Source organism: Candoia aspera, chromosome 2 (assembly GCF_035149785.1).
Source record: "Candoia aspera isolate rCanAsp1 chromosome 2, rCanAsp1.hap2, whole genome shotgun sequence".
In the NCBI taxonomy this organism is placed as follows: Eukaryota; Metazoa; Chordata; class Lepidosauria; order Squamata; family Boidae; genus Candoia; species Candoia aspera.
The window spans coordinates 169,566,105-169,587,086 of NC_086154.1; the positions used below are offsets into that span (position 1 = coordinate 169,566,105).

General features: G+C 35.9%; 1 protein-coding gene across 1 annotated transcript in view; it reads left to right on the forward strand.

The window, feature by feature from the left end:
- Positions 1-20,982, forward strand: part of PAX5 (paired box 5) — a 257,700-nt gene that overhangs the window by 128,075 nt on the left and 108,643 nt on the right. The window contains exon 7 of the mRNA XM_063294844.1: positions 7,643-7,772. Within this exon, the coding sequence (XP_063150914.1) occupies positions 7,643-7,772 (130 nt within the window). The remainder of the gene's footprint in view (positions 1-7,642; positions 7,773-20,982) is intronic.

The following is a 20,982-nucleotide window of genomic DNA, read 5'->3' on the forward strand; positions in this document are numbered from 1 at the left end:
AGCTTTGCTGAAGATGACTGAAAGGTGGAGTGGGAAGCATTCTTGTTGGACATTATCTTCTTGATGAATAATAAAGATGGCTGATATTGTATAATGATTTCTCCTGGTAGAACCAAAGACTATTACGAACAACATTTGCAGACTCCTTAGTCTTTTGTCGGCCACGCATCTTTAGCCATCCCGACAATAAGTTATTTTTCCTGCCGACACTTACAAGGATTGTGCCTAAAACAAAAGCTGTTTATGTGATGCTTCTGAATGCTAACAACAGCATGGGCTTATCCATGTTTCCTTTTTTCAATACTCACTTTTATTTTTTTCCATCTTCTGTTGCTCTTTTCTCAAATATATTCGCAGGTTTAAAGCACTGCAATTATACCACGCTAGGGAAGTATGTACTGAGCCAAGATCTATCTCTGTCTGCTGCCACATGAGGGCATATAATCTTCAGAATGGAAGTGGAGACAGAAAAATAGTTCCATAAAGTAGTGTTTTCAGGGAGAATAGGAAAAAAAATGCTGGCAATAGATTATGCAGAAAAGGCAACACTGCTACACCAACGGAAGGCTTTTCTGACCCAAATTCACATGTGAAGTTGGAGAATGAAATGCAGGGGATAGAATGGACATTATACAAAGGGGACTAAGGAGTCACAGTACAGGAAATGTAGGCAAATGTAATGTAGGCGAAGTTGTTTGGGGGTGTGGTGATTTCATAGCAGTTTAATCAATCTTGGCATTAGTTTCCTGCCTTCATTGCATCTGCTCACAGCTGACAAGCAGGACTGTACTCTTTTGATGAAGCAGAAGGGATGATTGTTTGAGAAATTTATCTGAGCAGTTTTCCAAGATACTTTGCCACTAACTGACCTAAGAGCAATACTGATAGAAGTACGTTTGGACCCTGCTTGTTAAGTTAAACTGGATATGCTTGTGCATCTGAGGATGTGGGCAGGTGTTTAAGAGACAAGACCAAATACATGCCTATTTATAATGGCTTTAGTATTCCTGGGGGATGCTTTCAGAAGTTGGTGCGGGGGGCCCCTTCTTATTATCTCTTTGGGTCATGACTTGCCTATTCCTGACCTTTAGTATTCTTCAGTATTTTGCTTACCTGAACTATTTAATACATACAGAAAATGACTGGGGGAAGTCATTTGGGGTTATAAGGTTTAATATCTTCAATTTGTAGATGACAGCCATTTCTCCTTTCCCTTTTGATTATGTTCCAAACCATTCCCTAGTGTTGAAAACAAATATATGCTTCTGATTAAAGCAGATTCCAGATAGGGTAGAGGTATTATTGGCCTGTAGAGCTGACCCACAATTTGGAGTTCAGTCTATGATGGATAAGGTAGCATTTCCTTTGAAAAGTTAGGTTCATCATTTATGGATTGCCAATCTGGTGCCCTTCAAATGGATTGGGAATACATGTGGGCTAGGTATTATGGAAGTCAGAGTTCTAACACCTTGAAAGCATCAAGCTGGAGAAAAAGCTGCATGTATTAAATGTGAGATCATCACTTTAGGGTAATAAGGGATTTGACACTGTGATTCTACTACTTTTTCCACCCCTGACCTTACTTAGATTTGGAATATCTAAGGGCCTAATAAGGGTGATGTTAAATGAGTCCTTGAATTTAATGGGAATATTTTTAAAATTTGTGGAATACATACACAGGCAAGACCTATTTTGTTTCCAATTCAAGGCAGTATCTTATTTTATTTTTCTGAAGCTTTAAATGATTTTCCATTTAATTACTATGGTCGTTTCCCCAGTACTGACTTCTATTGTCTTCTGGGGCCATCCATAGATGAAGAGTTTCATAATTGTCATGTCTAGTTTGAATAATAGAGATTATTTTTGCTGAATCTGGCAGTCATAAGGCAGTCTGAATTCTAAGTAAGGAATAGGCAAACCTCATTGAAATTTAAAATGTAAAATGATGTAACATTTAAAACTACCTTTGATAATTTATTGTTTTTGAACCTTGTTATTCTTAAATGGGATTTTCACAATATTAATTGTAATTTTGCATTATTTTGATAATGCTATATATGTTCCAAAATAGTAAAACAGTTGATAAATGCAGTTTGTAACATGAACATCATTTCTGACTTGGAGATGTGGTTATATTGCTATGACATGTAGTCTGGAGAAGACATTGCCAACTTCTTCAAACTTTTGGGGTGCGGTGGGGGTCAGAACCTTGCCAGCTAAACTATTTGAGTGCTGGACCCCCCTGAATGATGTCACTGTTCCCCCTTGTGTCAACTCTCCAGAAGAGCCCTTTAAGCATTAAAGATAAGAATGCCCAAGCAATTTAAAGGAAAATGTAGGTGGCTCTGTACATCCTTTCTTTTGAAGTTGAGAGCAGTGCAGCATTGTGCTTGATTAATGTTACTCCCAAGCTTATCCCCATCTCACCACTGTCTTCATGCCATGCAGTGAAAGGATGCCTATTTGGTTGTAACGTTATATGCAGACTTCCCAACCTGCTTTGAGGTCTAGATCTGATGCACTGCAGATAGTCAAACCAACTTAGATTTGGGCTGGGATTAGTCCATTCTGATTTGTTCCTGATTCTAGAGTAAGATTTTGGAGAATGAAGTTCTGATCTTTCTGGGAGCATCCCATGTATATATCAGTACACTGAATGTATCTATGAGTTGGTGAGATATGGGCAACAATAATTGACTGTAAGGTGCAGTAGTTATGGTAGAGATCCTAGGTTGCAGAAAATAGTATAAACACACTTGCGATAAAACTGGGGTTGGTTTTCTTGTATCAATGTGCTTAAACTGATATATATTGTCTTTGCCATTAGGAGGGAATGCTGCATGGTGTGACTAAAGCTGATAACCAAATCTGCATCATCATATTACTAAAAACACTATATGAAGTCTTGATTAACAAAAGCCATTATGGCCAATAGAAGCCAATATTTATAGGCTTATCTGGTGACAACAGTACTTTAAGAAAGATTGCAGCTTGGAAAGTAGGAGGAGCAAATGATAAATAGCAGGAATGCAAGAATTAAATGAAAGATAGAAAAATAAATATTTTGGGTGTCTGTTGGGTGTCTGTGCAACTAAGAGATGGAGATGGATGTAAAAAATCTGAATAAATGTGGACTAATCTTACAGAATGGAGTTGATGAATTCCTGTAGGAAAATGAAGATGCAGGTTTATTTATGAATGAAATGGCTAAAATGTATGTCAGAAGTATGACATAGTGTCATCTAGGTTGTTGTGGGTGGGTATGAAAGTCAAAAATCATATGTTGATGATAGTTCAATGTATTGCTTCAATAAACAGACTGAAAGAGTTGAGAGATGAGTTTGGGAAAAATTACACTGAATTCTGAATGAATACAAAGCAAGGGGAGAAAAAGTTTGGTTAGATGTGAAAGGATGGATGGGAACAGGAAATCAAAAAGTGTAATTGGGTATAAATGAGAATGTTGACTGTTAGATGAGCATCTGTTTTAAAAAACCTGTTTATTTTGACTACATGCTGTAAGAATAATCTATTCATATACTGTATACATGTGGCAAAGGAATGAATATGCATTTAAACGTGTGATTCATTTCATTGTTTATTATGAAATACTGAGAAAAGCTTTGAAGATAGATCAATTTTTGTTCATGCTTTGGGAAAAAACAGAAAGAATGAAAGAAATGACCATGAAAGTAGAATGACTATAGGAAGAGAAAATGCAAATACTTTATAAAAAAGTATTAGAAATCAAAAACTTGGAAATAAGCAAACTAAGTGGAATTTAAAATAAAAGTGATGAAATGATATTGGAGGAAACTGAACTGAGGAACTGCTAGAAGGATTATTTTAGAGGCTGGTATAGGAATGTTAGTGATTAATAATAATAATAATAATAATAATAATAATAATAATAATAAAAATTAAACCTGTATGCCGCCTGACTCCCAATGACTCTATGTTGAATATGTTGCTATGTTGAAAAGTAGAGCTGAAACTAATGCTACAAATGTTTCCTAAATATGGGAAGTATGAGAAGAATACTTTTATTGTTCCCCTATACCAAGGAGAAAGGTTGAAAGAATGAATAGGCGTTTAGCCAAATTCTGACTAAAATAGTCCAAGAAGTGGAAAAAAAATCTGGGAAGTACAGTACAACTTTATGCCAGACCAGTTTTGTTGTTTAGCATGTCATTAAGAAACATATGAATGAGAAAAAGTACATTTATTGTATGATGGTTGAACAAAAGAAATGAAATGAATAGATTTAAATTATGGAATGTTTTCCCCAGCTGTAGAGTTGAAATTTGATTGCTGAATACTAATAGGAAAGGATGGAAGGAAAACATGCATGAGAATAGATATAATGCTTAGCAAATGACTCAACATTGATCAGGGAGAAAGACAACGTTATGTGATGTCCCCTTGTTAATATATTTATGGAAAAATGTATAAGGAATGTTTGTGGTGATATAAAAAGGTTTTTGGTTAGGGACATGTATGTATGTGTCCCTTTATATAAAGATGATGGAACATTGCTGGCTGAGAAGCTGAATGATTGGCAGGGAATGTTAGATGATTGTACAGTGCAAAGCAAAGTATGAATCTGAAAATTAATGTATCAAAGAGTTAGATAGTTGCATTGAACAGGGAAAAAGGATAAATGACTGCAAGTTATGCATAAATGACAAAAAGTAGAGGAAGTAAATGAATTTGTGTTTACCTACCTCAGTCGAATGTTTACTAAAGACAGGAAAATGGATGGAGAATTTTTTTAAGTTATGGCAATGCTACTAGAAAGCTGGTGGGTAGATATCATCTGTTGGGAGAAACGAATGTTGAAAGAAGCAAAAATGGCTGTGTAAGCTTCTGCCCAGTTGGTTCCATGGAAATGAGACTTGGTTATGTCAGGTAAAACATACAAGCAATTTAAATGCAGTAGGAATGGGTAACTTAAGTACAGTGAGTGATAAATCAAGAAGGAAAAGGATCAAGAATGATTGGATGCTGGGTGAATGTGAATTTAATGCAACAGTGAGTGACCAGTACACTGGGGTGATTTAGTCATACAGAAAGAATGAACGAGAATAGCACTGCAAAACAAATATTTGAAGGAAGACTGAGTTGAGAGGAAGGGGAGGACCAAGAAAGTAGAGATTGAATGGAGTTGACAAACTCCACAAAAATCAAGAGAGTGAGAAGTTTAAAGAACAAAAGGCAGTGTAGGAAGTGTTGTATGGATGTAGTTGAAGCAAGGATAGCTTGCAAGAATGAAAAGGTCTGCAGAGATAATAGTGATGATGTTGGTGCAAACTAGATTTAGCTGTGTCTCCTCTTCTTTGAAACTTACCTCTTTAATGTGAAGTTGCCCAAATTTGAAATAATTTTTTAAATAAATTGTGATCTCCCAGGGAACCCCTAGTGACCTCTCGTGAACCCTAGGGTTCCACAGAACCCTGGTTGAGAAACCCTGCCCTCGTTGACTCCCAATTTCCTGTCATGAGCATCTTGTACTGTAATTTGTTTTTTTGTATTTTGATCATAACACCTGCTTGCTTAAATTACTTTTATCATATCCCAGTAATCTTCTGTGAGATTTATTTGACTGAGACCTCTCTTCCCCTGCTCTGCCTGTTCTCAGTTTATCCAGCTGCTTGCTTATGCCCAAGAGGCCCTGCCTCCATGATCTTTCCATCTATTGAAAAAGTTGAATTGCAACAGGGTATTTACACCCACAAGCACAAAAAGTTCTGATTATTTCCCCCATTGGGCTACAGCTGCATTTATAGTGCAATGGAGAGCTGGAAAGACAAACTGGGGACAGAATTTTGTGAAGGTCCTTGAACTGGGACATCTGACTTGCCTTCAGTGAATAAGACAGAACAACAAAAGGAACAAACAAAACCTGTCCAAAATTGCCCACATCCCCTGAAATCAGGCTTCACCTCAAGCTGCCACAGAGCTGTATTTTGTCTGAGGATGCAGTTTACAAATTATATGCAAAGCATGTGCTCGTATTAAAAAAATAAATGGATAGGCTTGTTATTATTTATTTATTTTTAAAAAATACACTCCTGAAGAAAAAAATCCTACAACTGCTCAGAGCATGAGAATATTTTTTGCATTGTTTTATGTGTTGTGGGTAATAGGTGGTCATTAAAACAGTCTGACCAAAGTATCAATTGCACATTGGTGGTTCCAGCTTACCCAGAGTAAAAAACTAAAATATTACAAATCATTAATGTATTTTTTTTAAAGAAATCACTATGAAAATAAAACATGGATTTATGAAACAAGGGATTGTTCTACAGTATCCTTCCTCCTGTACAGAGTGGGCAGTTTGGGATTAAAAATGCGGTGACAATGCATCGCTGCCTATACACCCCTAAGTAGGTATGCGCTACCATTTTTCTTTTAGTGTCCAGTGAAATAAGGGAGTTTAATTTCCAAGGAAACATGCACAGGAATGCATATCAACGTTATGTTAAACTGAGGCAGCTTATTTCAGTGCTACCATGCACAGGAGGAGCTTGTTAGCTTTTTCTCTGAGCTATTTTATACTAATTTAAATATTTTATGCTGTTGCCCTGCATGAGAAGATAAAACAAAAATACAGTGGTGGCACATTCTTAAGATCATTGCTTAAATACAGACACACACAAAGCAACAGTTAAAAACAATCAGAGCGATATCTGCAACCAACAAATCACAACAAACAACTATAACTATAACCAAAGACAAACATAATTAATACAACACAAACCATTAACCAAAAGGTCAGGTAAACAGGACAGTCTGCCTTTTGCTTGATAATTGTTACAGTCATGCATATAGTTGGCTTGATACTTCTTTACTGGTTCTAATATTAATTTGCTACTTGGCAATAGATTGCTACCTGTTCTTTATTTGAAGGACTAATTTGAAGGAATATTTATCAACTTTTATGTACTGGTGAGATGCACTGTAATTGCAAAATGCAATTTTATTTTAATGCATTATAATGGGGACATATTCTAAGACTAAAGTGCTCATGTCTCACAAGAATATAATTTTCTCATGTTTCACACAATGTTCCTTGTTTGGGAACATGTTAAATGGCAATTCTGTAATAGACTATCCAACAGAGGGTGCATTGCATTAAAAACTGTTTTTAAAAAAACTTCTGCTAGTGCATTCATTATTAAACAAAATAAACAATACTATTGTCATGCTTAATAGTTCATGGTTTTTACAGAAAGAAATTGTCAGAACCTTCAAACCTGTAGGAGTCATACAGAGATACCCCCAACCCCCAAATAATCAAATAAAGTTTTTGAGATTACCTTGTGATTCCCATTAAGAAGTGCTGGTGACTTGTCCGCCAAATAAACTTAGGAACTAATTTTTTGTTGGCTAACACAATAACTGAAGCTTGCAGGACTAATGTTGGCATAATATCTCATCATGGTGTGAAACTGTTTCATTTCATGCTGCATCTGAACAGTAAATCAATCTTCTGATATAAAATCATCATTATCACCATTATCACCTCACCAATGCCATCACTGCGAACATAGGAATGAACCACTTAGCTTGGTTTTATCATACATTAGGCGCTAATATATGGAAAACGTTACTAAATTATCTCATTTTTCTTTGAACTCAGTCAACAGAATATTCAGCCATGACATCACTAGCTGGTGGATTAGATGATATGAAGGCCAATTTAACAAGCCCTACATCAACAGATATAGGTGCCAGTGTTCCAGGACCACAATCATATCCTATTGTGACAGGTAAGAAAACTAGATAATTTAAGAAGAATATATGTCAAACCTAGTGCCTGTGATAATATAGCATATAAGGTTTGTGATATGAGTGTTAGAAATGCAGGCTTTTAAAAATAAAATGAAACCTATGATATTGAAGGCATACAGAGATCGTAATAGCTTGTATCCTATATAGATGTTCTACTTGTTTATTATTTCTATGAATAATTGCTTTGAATTTCTGAGATACACCTTAGTAACAAAAAATAACTGTCGTAATTGCAATAGAGATGAGCAATTCATGCCCTAAAGAGCAAAACCTCTGTAATTATCAAGGCACCAGAAATTATGCCTCTGAATTTTGAAAACACCTTATTAAGAAACAGAGTTTCCAAAAAGTCTATCAACATCAAACTGAAGCATATGACTTCTTTCAGGTTTGACCCATCAGAAAGAATGAAAAAAATGTTCCCCTCTCCCTGAAAAAATTCTATCTGGATGGGAAAGGTAGACAGAAGCAAAGATATATAACTCTTTGGCTAAAGAAAAGGCTCACTGCTATTGGTAACTTCTTACTGCGGTTCTTTTGTGGAACTGCTACTGTATTGCTATATTCTTCCTTTCCTGACCAGGAAGGGAGCTGTGGGATGAAGATTTTACTGGTGTCTTTGAACAGAGGCTGTCTGAAGCTTCATTCCATCCACATTTTAGTCTTAGAAAAAAACGAGTGAAGAGTTAAGCCAGCTCCTCTGAAGCCATTGCTTGAAGACATTCCAGGCAAACTAAATCAGTGATTCCCAGGGAGCTGCATGAACTTAGTGGCTGCAGCATTAGGGGAAAATCAAGGAAAAAACAAAAAGAAAAAATACATAGATAATATCAATTAGTTATACATATTAGAATATGTATTTAAACAGAAAATGAATTGAGTTTTTAAGCAACAAATTAAACCGTGACTACACAGAAAATGGTAATTGGTAATTTTTCCTCTAACTGATATGAAATCAATTGAGAGGTAGAAAGTAAGACAGATCAACAATCCAAGAATTAACATCTGGTGTAGCAGACTGTTTCCAACAAAATAAAGCAGTGTCTTTAACTACAGTCCATTGTAAATCTAGAGTTCTTCATACATCGTTAAGTTCCAAATTTCTGGTATATAGTTCAATATTACATTAAAATCTTTATATCTTACTTACTCTTCTCAATACTGTATTGAGAAGCTTTATTACATGAATCCAAAATGGAATATTTATGGGAGAGGCTCAAAATGTGTGTAAAAGTCCACTCCACCATATTACACTTCCAATATCTTGAAGTTGACATCCAGCCCTTACTAAATATCCTCTCAAATGTTCAGTACACTAAATATATATATATATATATATTTATATATATATTTGGCTGAATTAAAAGCATCTTAAGATCAAAAGAGTCATATGTACCATTGTTTAAAACTCTAACCCATTGATTTATACAAACAAGTATTACAAGTCCTCATTCTAGTTTTCTTGCAATTTACTAATATCAGTTGTTATAATAATCCTGTCTAATCATGGATTAGAATCTTCCAAACTCCAATAATAATAATAATAATAATAATTCTTTAGAGGTTTCAGATGCTACTAGTGCATCCAGTTAATCAGTTAATCAAAAAGCATTTTAATTGAATATATTTCCATTAATCAGTTTTAGTTAATTCAAGTGCTTCCTGCAACATTGCAAATGCTTTATAAGATTGATTGAGAATAAGTTTATCTAAGGTATCAATACCCTGTCTTGCCTACAACTCTCAATTCCAGATTCTCCCAGATGTCAATTATGAGCTAAAATTTGAGCTTCCTTCTCAACATATTCCAAATATATCTTGCAGTTTTAAGCAGTAGATATAGAGACAGAAAATAAAAATAAACCCAACCCCCTGCCAAGATACCAAGGTGAACAAATAATAATAAAGTTGGGTCCATGAAGAATCACTTAAACTTCAGAAAGAGATATATATCAAAATATATGTCAGTGATATAGCTCTAAATCTGAAAGTCAAAACTCCCTTCTTTATAAGGAAGTTGTTATTTTGATAAAGAAAACCTGGGAATCTGTCAGTCCAATATGAATGTTTTCATCTCTTTAAAATACCCAACAGATTTAACAAAGGGATATCTCTAAAAGTAGATATCAAATACTCATTTAATCATATTTTATTTTTTCCCATAAAAGCATTTAATCATTTGTTAATATCAATAATAATGTGAGGTAAACAATTTGAAATATTTACCTTTACTGACCTGGAGATCTTCCTAAACATAATTATGCCAAGATACTTAAAGAATTCAAACAATATGTAAGATCCCAATCTTTTTCCTTTCCATATATATCTTTGATCCTATAGGACAGATATTAGAATTATTCCACTTACCAAACTTATATAGCGATAGCTTACCAAACTGTTGTACTATATCCATAAATTTTGATAGAGAACTTTGATAATTTTCAATAAAATAAAATATAACAGCATATAAAAACAATTTATGTTTAACACCAGCTGCTTTAATGCCCCAGATATCCTTCAACTGTTGAATCAAACAGGTCAGAAGTTCCACAGTCAATTAAACCTTAAAGGAGACAACAGATATTCTTGACAGGTTCCACAAAACATCCCATTGAGTGAACCAATAATTCCATTTGTATAAACTCTGGCTAATGGAACTCAACTAATTAAAAGGTTTTTTCCCCAATTCAAATATTCAGGCTTGCAGCTGATATAAATATATGACTTACATGATATCATAACAGAATAAAATTTACCTCTGTCTTTTCCTTCTGCCTCTCACCCAATTTGTACAATATTCTACACAACATGAGCAATGAAGATTTGACTTGCTTTTATGTCATATACTTGGATCTAAAGTAGAAGATAAAGAAGATTTAATTAGCTATGTTTTATGCAGGTTATTTCACTGCATGACAAATGATGACCATAAGGGTGAATGTGGGGGGAAGGGAACAGGATTTCTGTCCAAGTCTGATAATGAGCTAGAAATAGGCTTGGAGATGTAGTCCTTAGTTTGCATTTGTTGTGATCTGAATGCAGCTATATTTAAAAGAATAGTTAATTGTTGAAATCCTTTTGTGGTAGAAGGGGTTCAATTTAAATAGGTGAAAGAGGGGACTAGTGGTAACTCTGTGCATTGTAGACAAGTGGATACGATGTGACACATTAGTGTTAGATCAGCATTAATTGAGAAGAAGTGAACAAAAGGTTTAAGTCATCATAAGCTTTCACAGTTTATAAGCATAAGTTTTTGAACAAAAGTATTGTGATATACATAAAAGGGCCCAAATGTATATAGTCAAATAAGATGCAGTATATAATGTATGAAATACATTTATATAACACAAGAACTATCCAACTCTGTAACTCTTTTCTTTACACCACTGCTTTTCTTTCAACCCTACCTTTTTATTCTTTGACAATAGCTTGTTGTTGGCTTTTCTTCTGTGACATTTTTGCATATTTTATTGTCAACATTTGTTCATTCTATTTTGCACCAATATTAATGTTTAGTTCTTTAATAACTGGGTGAAACCTATATTAGCACAGAGCAACTAGAGTAGTACTGAAACTAATGTGTTATTTCACCTTGAACAACTTTGCCTGAAAGCTAGTCATTTCCATGAAATCATAAACATTATCTAAGCACACAATCCACCTAACTGGTGCTCTGTGCTGTAACTGATTTTGCACAGGAGCCCCATTACACCAGCCTTCCAGGAGAGAAATGAAAAGTTTGTTATCAAGGGTTTACCACTCATACAATTTGTTTCTTCATGAAGGTTAGGGCAGGTACAGAGAAGTAATTTCATGACCTTTTTTTTATTTTGTTTTGTTAGAATGATCTTCCTTTCTATTGTTGCACTTCTGGTTCTTTGGTTTTAACTTGTATTTTAAGATTGCTAAGATTAGCTTTACCATTGCAAGTCATGTCCTAATCAATCAAAAATTCTATTGATTTTTGAGGTTCCTGGAGGTGGCATATTAAACCTAAATTGGATTATTATTATTATTATTATTATTATTATTATTATTATTATTATTATAATATATTATAATTCACTAAGACATGCTATGATGTTGATGATGGAAGAGCTTGGCAAGGTTGACCTCCACTCCCTGTCTGTCATAAACTATCAGATGGTTTCAGCATTGTAACTGCCTAGGCTACTACCTGTTAGAAGCAGCTGGGTGGTCCAAAGGATTTTCAGCTCTTGTTTGCAGTGCTTTTTGAATTTGGGACAGGCTAGGTAGCCAAGCAGGAGGAGTAAACATCTGGAAGATGGAATGTTATGTATATACAAGAAGACAGATATTAACTGGGGGAATGAAAGCAGGAAGCAAAAGAGATAAAAGGAGAAAGTTATATAATAGGAGTTGTAGAAGAAAAATGAGTGTCTTTCATGAAAAAATATTTTGCAAAAGCCTTCTAATAAATATATACAATGTGATCAGTGGTGCTTTATAAAGCAACACAGTGTAAAGTTAATAGGACTCTGTCCTAAGGTTTTCTAAACTGAGAAAACCGAAGATCTCTGCAGGATATTCAAGTTACAGTCCTTCTAGTACTGTAGATGATTCCATGCTTGCACACTTGTTTTATATATTAGTTGATAATCTGGAAAGCAAATACAAGATTAATTTTTTAACAGTTGAAATGGTTTTCATATATGATCTGGCAAGCTATTTTACTAAATGTTTGTAGTCACCTACTAAGTGTTTAGGAGGTTTCTAGTATTATGGTGTTCCTGAGTAGCTTAGGCTGTGAGTATCTTGTCACAGATTTGGAATACATCTTAAAAATGATGATTTAATACTTCAGAATGCTATCAGTGTGACATTTAGGGTTTCTGGAGGACATCCTTCTTTCCCCCACCTGAACCCTTTCTGTGATGCTGTTTAGGATTGAATACCTCAGAACCAGGGCTGTCCATGAGTCCTTAATCTAAAGTTTTAATTCATTGCAGGATGAACTATAGATTCTGAAGCAAAAAAAAAAAAGGCTCATGGGGTGCAACCTTTCCAATGTTCATTTGGATACTGTAAGTCAAAGGGACGTGACTTAATGTCATTAGAGGTTTGGGGCCACAACTTTTATAAGCCTCAAAATGGCCAGTCGTCTATTATTATCGTCCAAAACATCTGGAGCACACTAGGTTGCTCACTAATGCTCTAATCAGCTAGGGGTCAAGCAGACCAATTCTCTCTCTTTTTATTTAGGGATTTTTTTCCCCTTCAGAGCATGCATTCATCATTCCATGACTCAGCTGCTCTTAACAATAGATTTCTGATTTCATATATTTTGCTGTCTCTCAGATCCTTTATAATTCTCATTTTTAACTTCCTGAGGTAGAACGAAGAAAAGTAATAAGTCCTGGATTTTAGCAATACTATATCACCCCATCTCCTGCTTCAAATAAGAGAAAAGAGAATGTTTAGCATTAGTATGACATCAAAATTTGATTCTCCAGATAATAACCTATGCTTCATTAACATTGTGTACTTCCTTGTAAGTCACAGGCAATTTTTCATCAAAATACCCAAACTTATTTTAATTTATGAACATATCAGTTTATCTTGGGCATGTAATCACCCATATATGCTTTTACATGGAATAAGACATAGCTGTTATAATACTAATAAATAATACTGAAAAAGTATTTTTGTCTTAATGTAACCAAGCTCAGAATTTTATAGGCAACATCAGTGAAAATCATAATTACACTGCATAATATTAATTCAAATTAATATTCAATATGCTGCATTATTTTTTTTTAAGTACACCTTAAAAATACCATATATAATTTAGAAAAACCCATCAAAATGGCATGTAAATTAAGGTTGCCACCTCTTCCAGAGGGAAATAAAAAAATGTCAAAGCTCATTTGCATATGATGTATTTAGCACGTACATAAGTCTGGTGAGTTGAAAATGAGTCTTTACCTCCCATAGCACATACAAATGTGCACACATGTATACACCCCCACACATACACAAACACACTTTCCATCTCCATTACGATATTAGTGACATAAAAACTTTCCATTCAGATGGAGAATGTTCAGCTTGGAAAGCTAATGGAACAATAATTATTTAAGATTATCATAATACACTTAAATAACTGTTTTTTAAATTTATTATTATTGGTTTATATTTCATCCTATTCATGTTTATTTTGTTGTAACTCCCAGGAAAATTTGAATAGGGTTAAAGGACTAAAGAGGGTTGGTGCAGTATTAGTCTCAACACATAGTAGCTTGCCTAAGATCATTTCATCTACTGGTGTTAAAGAACTGATAAATTGGTCTGACTACTTGTAATCCATCTTCTGATTAAAGAGCAAAGTGAAGGTAAAATAGGATACAAAGGAGAACAGAGCTTTTTCACTTTTAATCATTTTATAGAAATGATGATCTTCATCTAGATCTGAGACAGTGACATATGTTGATTTAGTGAACTTAAGTTCATGACTGACATGGACTTTGAAGTGGGGAATTCCCAGTCTATCACCATACCATACCAGCTCTCAATTTCTCAATGTTCTTTTTCTTTAGAAGAAAAAAAGAGAAAGGTTTTGTAATTAGTCAGAAAAATAGAATCAACTAATGTAAGAGGAGAATTTACAAGTCATCTAGTCGAACCCTCTGCTTAGTATAGGAATAGACTTAATTATCCATCCCAATCCCATTTAAAAACCTGCAGCAGGGGCAAATTAATCACGATGGTTGGGGCCTTTTCTCCTAAGCATATAGCATGCTTCTAGAACAAATCTGAATGTTATGTTTGTATATCTGAATAATAACCTTTATGCTGGAGGAAAAGTGTTTGTATCTGCATATGAGCATTCCTGAGAGCAGGAATCTAACCTGAGCAATGATTAGCAAAGCAGGTTTTATATCTATAACAGAAAGAAAATTTGTAATATATAATTAAGGAAATACATGAGAAGGAAAGGCAAAGCTCAGCACCTAACTTGCTACATCCCACCAGGAAAAGATTAAGACAGAAAGTGGTCTGTTTGTAATTGGGAACAAAGACAAGGAAGTGATCTAAGATTAGCAGACTCATAGATATGAGTATGCAGAGTGATAAACAGACAGACAATCCTTCATTCTGCCCTCTGTGGTCAGTAGCTGTGAGATGCTGAAGAGTCGGTGCCTCTGAAGTCACACCACCAATATGAGATGAGCAAAATATAAACTACCAGACAGTCTCCAGTAGACCATCTTTAGTCTGCAAGTTGCTGGAAATGTTACTAGTTTAGCTGGACAAGAATTTAATTCTGCAGGGCATTTTTAATGTTCTTAAGTGTAAACGTAACCTTAAGCATGAGTACAGCCTTAGTTCTGTTTTAGATATCTTATTTGTACATTAAAAATACAATAGAATACCATGGGGATTATAGAACAAAACAGAATAGAATAGACCAGATGAGATTGGTTAACCAATCGTCTTGTGTAACTATTACAATAACAAAAAGCTCCTGCTGAAAATCTGAAAATTGCTATTTCCTCATTAAATGTGGAACTTTTTATATAGCTTGACTATCATGAATAGTGTATCTTTCAACATCATAACATATATGTTAGGACGTCTTCATTGTGTGTGGGAAAATCAAATGTAGTGTTATGCATTTAAAAAAAATGATTACAAATGAATTGTAAATAGCAGCAGAAGTCATTGACCAAATGGAGGAAATAGTTCTGTTTCATGAAAATAAAACCACTCAATTCCTTAGTGCTCCACAATTCAACACCCAGCAGGATATTAATGTGTGAAATGCTTAAAAGCCCCCATATTCTGGGATGAAGAGAGTTTGAGAAATGGGTTTTATTGTGGCCAAGAAAACTAATCTGGTTCTTTTGATAGGGCTGAGATCTGCAGTTCAAGCTTCAGCAGTTTTTATGAGAATGTCTAGGGACAGAGCTTGGCTTCCATTCACAAACTGACCTACGTCTAGTTCGTATTGTGAGTCTTGAGTTCTTAAGCCAACTCATAAAATAGTTTAATCAATGCAAAATAGGCTGAGAACCATGCAGATAAGAGAATTATGGCCACAGTGTTTCATTGTTCTTGTTTCCAAGCCTTGGCTGGAGTAGGAAAGCAGCACTGAGAAATAATAATGTACGTAAAAGATCCTCGGTGCAGCTGTGGGGTCAGTCTGGGCTTTGCATTTCCTAGCAGATTTGCAGATCTGATCTGCAGCAATATCATTTGAATGAAAAAAGTACTGTTTAGACATTGGCATTCACATCAGCAGGTCCATAAAACTAGACCTAAATTATGGTGAAAGGAAATTTTGATGACACTTTTCTATCCTGCCTCATTCACCAACTTGCTTGTGGTTATGGACCAATGGCTGAACATCTGATTAGAAAACTAGTTGATTTCTCTCCATCGTTTTTATGCCACATTAAATATTAAGTTAAAAAAATCCTAGCTCTTACTGCCTGCTGCCACGGTTCATAAGCATGCTCTCCATTTGCAAGCCAATGACATGTGCCCAGCTTATTACTGCTATAGTCAGCATTTCCTCAGCAGACCCTGATTGTTACTAATTACCTGCAGATGCATTTTCTCTGCTCTGCTGTGCTGACTTCAGCTTGGTCGCTATCACTTTGAGAGGACAAAGTGGCACTGAAATTGACACCTTTGCTTGCCTCTCCACTAAGGCACAGGGGACAGATTGACAAAACCATAGGCAACGCTGACTGCCCTTGGTTGGCAAGTCACTTTGTATTAGCCATGCTAAGAAATGTGCTGTACAACCTAGCAGAAATGAGACATTCAGGGATATCCATTCAGTGGGACTGATATGATACCAGACAATTCTAAACAATATGAAATAAAGCATTACAAACAGATTTGTTTATTCTTTTGCCATAGTTGCCAGAATGATGAGCAATATTTGAAAAATATCCCCTTCCTTAACTCACTGTCCCTACTGCATGCTATGCTAAAGTTTGTAGGCTGGTTATAAAATAAGTGAATGATGTGAATCTGTAGCACAATCAGAATCCCAGCACATTCCTGCACTAAAACACTTTAAAATGTAGGTATGCAAAATGTGAATGTGAAGCTCCCCTTAAACTGGGCTCGACTCTTAGTGACTTCATAGGCAAATCCTGTAGTTTTCTTGACAACAGTAGTGAAGTTGGTATTGTTCTTGGTATGTCAGAAGGAGTCCTTAAGGAGTATGCCAGAATAAAGGTAAGGTTAAGGAAGTAAATAAACAATTTCTTGCTTCTGGGATGTGTTTTCAATTTCCAGACTAATCTATCTGTCTGGAATTTCCTGATAGTGTTCTATCTAAATACTAACCAAGTCCAACCATGCTTAGTTAAATGGCTACATCCTGCTGGATGACATGCTTTTCATAAACAAAGGTTTAGAACTCCTTTTCTTAATCAGCTGTAGATATTTGTTTTATTTAAAAGATCTGTATGTTTGCCCATCTTAAAACACAAGTCTGGGCAGCTCACAACAACAATAAAAAAAACCCTGAACTATAAAAACCATAAAATCATAAACCACAGTCAAAACCTGGCACATAAATAGGTATTCAGGGATTTTTTTTTTCTTGAATTAAAATGTACAGATGATCAAATATATGTTCTGTTGTATATGGTCAGTAACATTGTCAAGGGTGGTAAGGATCTGGTGCATATTTTTGTGCAGCTACCTCAGAAGCCCATCTAAAACCTAGGTAAAAGTTACATAAAGCAGGAGAAGAGAAGGGGAAAAAAGAAAAAAAAGATTAGTGCTGTATGCATGGCAATGGTTGAGCAATCACATAAACCTCTTAGGTTCCCTGCCATAAAATGAGAAAACTATTTTCTGGAAAAGATTTTTAACAGAGAAAATTTTCTAAAAAGTGGATGTAGAAGCAGTGGAACAAACTTGTTTCCCCAGTAGCAGTAGTGGTAATAATAGGGAAAAATTGGATGTGTTCCTTCTTAAGTGCGTCTTGTTCTATTTCTACATAATTCTGCCCTTTTAAAAAAACATTAACACTTATATTTTCCTTAGTTTTTAAATTTTACTCTTCCATATAGAAAAAAATTCTTACAAAGGAGAGGCTTGCTGGAGCCTGTGTCCCCAGTCTGGACCCTAACAGAATGTGTCCAAGCTCATTATGGCAGGCTTTGTGCACACCAACATAAGTCCAGGAGAACTGCCTTTAAGACAGAAGCAGAGTCCCCTTGAAGAATGCCACAGCTTGTCTTCTTGTAGGGTTAGGACTGGCGGCATGTCAGTCACGTTCGATTACCTTCTATTGGCTTTATGGGGAGGAGCTAGACATCTACCATATTTCATTCAAACGTCAGTTTACACTTTAGTACAATGAGGGCACTGCACCTGGCTAAAACGCATTAGTTTTCTCCTAGCAACACATGCTCTGTGTACAGGCCTGCAACTAGGGTCTCTGCACCCATTTTGGTGCCCCCCCAGCACTCATTTTGGCACCCCCCCAGTGCTCATTTTGGCGCCTCCCCAGCACGGTGCCCAGGGCACATGCCCCGCTTGCTCCCCCCTAGTTGCAGCCCTGTCTGTTTATTAAAGCTAACTCACTGAGCATCTGCAAAGTTCGCCAAGATCATTTATGTGAAGGGCTTTGAATACTTAAGAGTGATATAACTGGTGATGGTTGTGGTGGTTTTTGTTTTTTGTTTTAATTCCCTCAGTGAAGGTGAATAGATCTTTTGTTAGAATTAGTCTTGTTAGATTTTAGTGACAAACTGTGTATTTTATTTAAAAAGACCAATAATTTCACTTCTTAATTCTCTTCAGACTATTAAGTGAATGCAATTTACCTCAGTGATCACATCCTTAAAGTACAACATGTTTGTGGGGAATAGAGATACTATTATCTATATGGAAGCTACACAAAAAGGGCAAATGACATTATTTATTTATTTTTATTTTGTTTACAGGACTTGTATGGCCATGCACCTCATATCATGATTCTAGGTGGCTCAGAGCAATCAACAAAAACAGAGATAACAACCAAAAATACCCTTCTTCCAGGTGCCAGACCATACAGCCTCCCAGCTCAGCCCCCATCTAGCCTAGTGCCTGGGGGAAAAGCCAGGTCTTCACAGCCTTCTGGAAGGCTAGAAGGGAGGGATCCCTCAGATCTCAGGTGGGAGGCTATTCCAAAGGACTGGGGTGGCCATCCAGTCAGGTGAGAAGGCGTGCCTCCAAGGTCCCATCAGTTGACAATGTTTAAGGGAGGGGACCTGGAGTGTACCCACCCTATCTAACCTAGTAGGATGGTCTGATATCCTCAGGGAGAGGTGGTCCTGCCATGTGGAGCTTCAAAGTTGATAATAAGAACTTTGAATTGCACCTGGAAAGCAACCGGGAGACAGTGCAGCTCACACAGCAGTTGTATAACTCGGGTGAACCATGGGGTACCCAAAACTGTGTGCACCACTGCATTTTGGACCAATCGCAGCTTCCAAATGGTTTTCATGGTCAGCTCAGGTACAGAATGTTGCAGTAAACTGAACAGGAAGTGGCTAAGACATGACTGACCATGAGCAAGGTCTCTGGGTCCCAGTTTTTTTTAGGATAAGCAAATTTATTTGTATAGAACTATGCTATACAGGAAGTAAATGTAACATTTGCTAGATGATTCCATGTTTAAATCAACCGCAACCAAGTTTCAGACATTGTTTGCAAGTAGAAACTGCCTTGTTGTTCTGAAGATGACCTATTTCAGGAGAAAGATATACTGAGAGGTTTTTTTGCACCTCTTAGTGATTGAGACGTCATTGACTGTAGCATGTTGGTGAACAAGCTACTTGGCAATACTTCCACTCTTACATGGCAAGAGAATGAAAGAATATAGTGCTGGGGGATTTCTGCTTGAGCATTTAGCATCTTGGTTTTGAATTCTTGCACAGCCATGTGAAGCTTCCAGAATAGGTCATCCACCAGTTTGGACTGACTCCATATCTCATTTTGTGTTGACATTGTAAGAGGGTGTGAGTGTGCCAAATCAGAGTATGTTTAATGGACTGCATTGCAACCAAAGTTCCAGACAAAAGTATTATTGCTGGTGGAATAAAACATTTTTTAAAACATTTATGATTATTTATATGGGACTAGCAGTATGATTTAAGATATCAGAGCAAGAATGCATGATTTTCAGGGAAGAGGCTCACACATGATACAGCAGTAAAACAATTTATACTGCTTGTCTACAGTAAATGCTTCCTTTCATGGGTTTCAGAAGAAGTTCATTCCATATCATCATAATTCTTTTTTTCCCCCTCTCTACCTCTTCTTCATTCTAGTCATGGTGAAAGAAGAAGAAGAAAGTTTAACAAACAGAAAATGCTCTGCTCCATTCAACCCCTCTGGGATTGATGCCAAAGGAGTTAAGAAAGGGCTATTCATCTTTTAACTAGGCTACTTATTTGACCTGCCTTTTATAACCCAATCTTGGACCATGGTCACCAATGGAGGATGATCCAAAAGAGCTGAATTTATTTTGTGTCAAATTGAAAAAAATATTTTCAGGGGAAGGAAATAAAAAGCAAGCAAGCACGGGAAAGACTAGGAAATATTCATTGTGACAACTTCAATTTCGGGTCTTGTGATTCCTTCATTTCAAGGATTTTACATTCTACTTATTTTCATACTTTCCCATATAGAATGGCATCAGCAACATAGTGGCCCCACTTTCCATAGCTTTATACTAGCATATATCTGCTCCGTGGTATTGGGGAAAAAAAAAGAATTTACTAAAAGGAAGGAGATGAACAAGGGAGAGATGTTTAAGTAGGAGGCAAGCGGTCTCCCTCACATATATAAAGTAGCCTTTATGTAATTTGGCATAGAGGCTCAAGTGCAGAGAATATTTTTTTTCCTGCTATTTTGTAGTAGATCTAAGAATTATTCCTAAGGGTGGTTGTTTTTATGAAATGCAATTACTAACTCTATTCTTTGGAAGAGAAACTGGTACACAGAGAAATCTATCTGTCTGCCTATCTACCTGCTTACCGACCTACTGTATCTGTGGTTTAATGGGCAGCTCAAACATAGTAACTATAAATACATTGTCTCTAAAAAGAATCATAGTTTTATGGGATGACCTCAAAGCTTGGAAAGGAAGAAGAGCTTGGAATACCAGTCTCTGAAATGATTAGGTAGTAGGAAGCCTCTAAATTGGTCTCT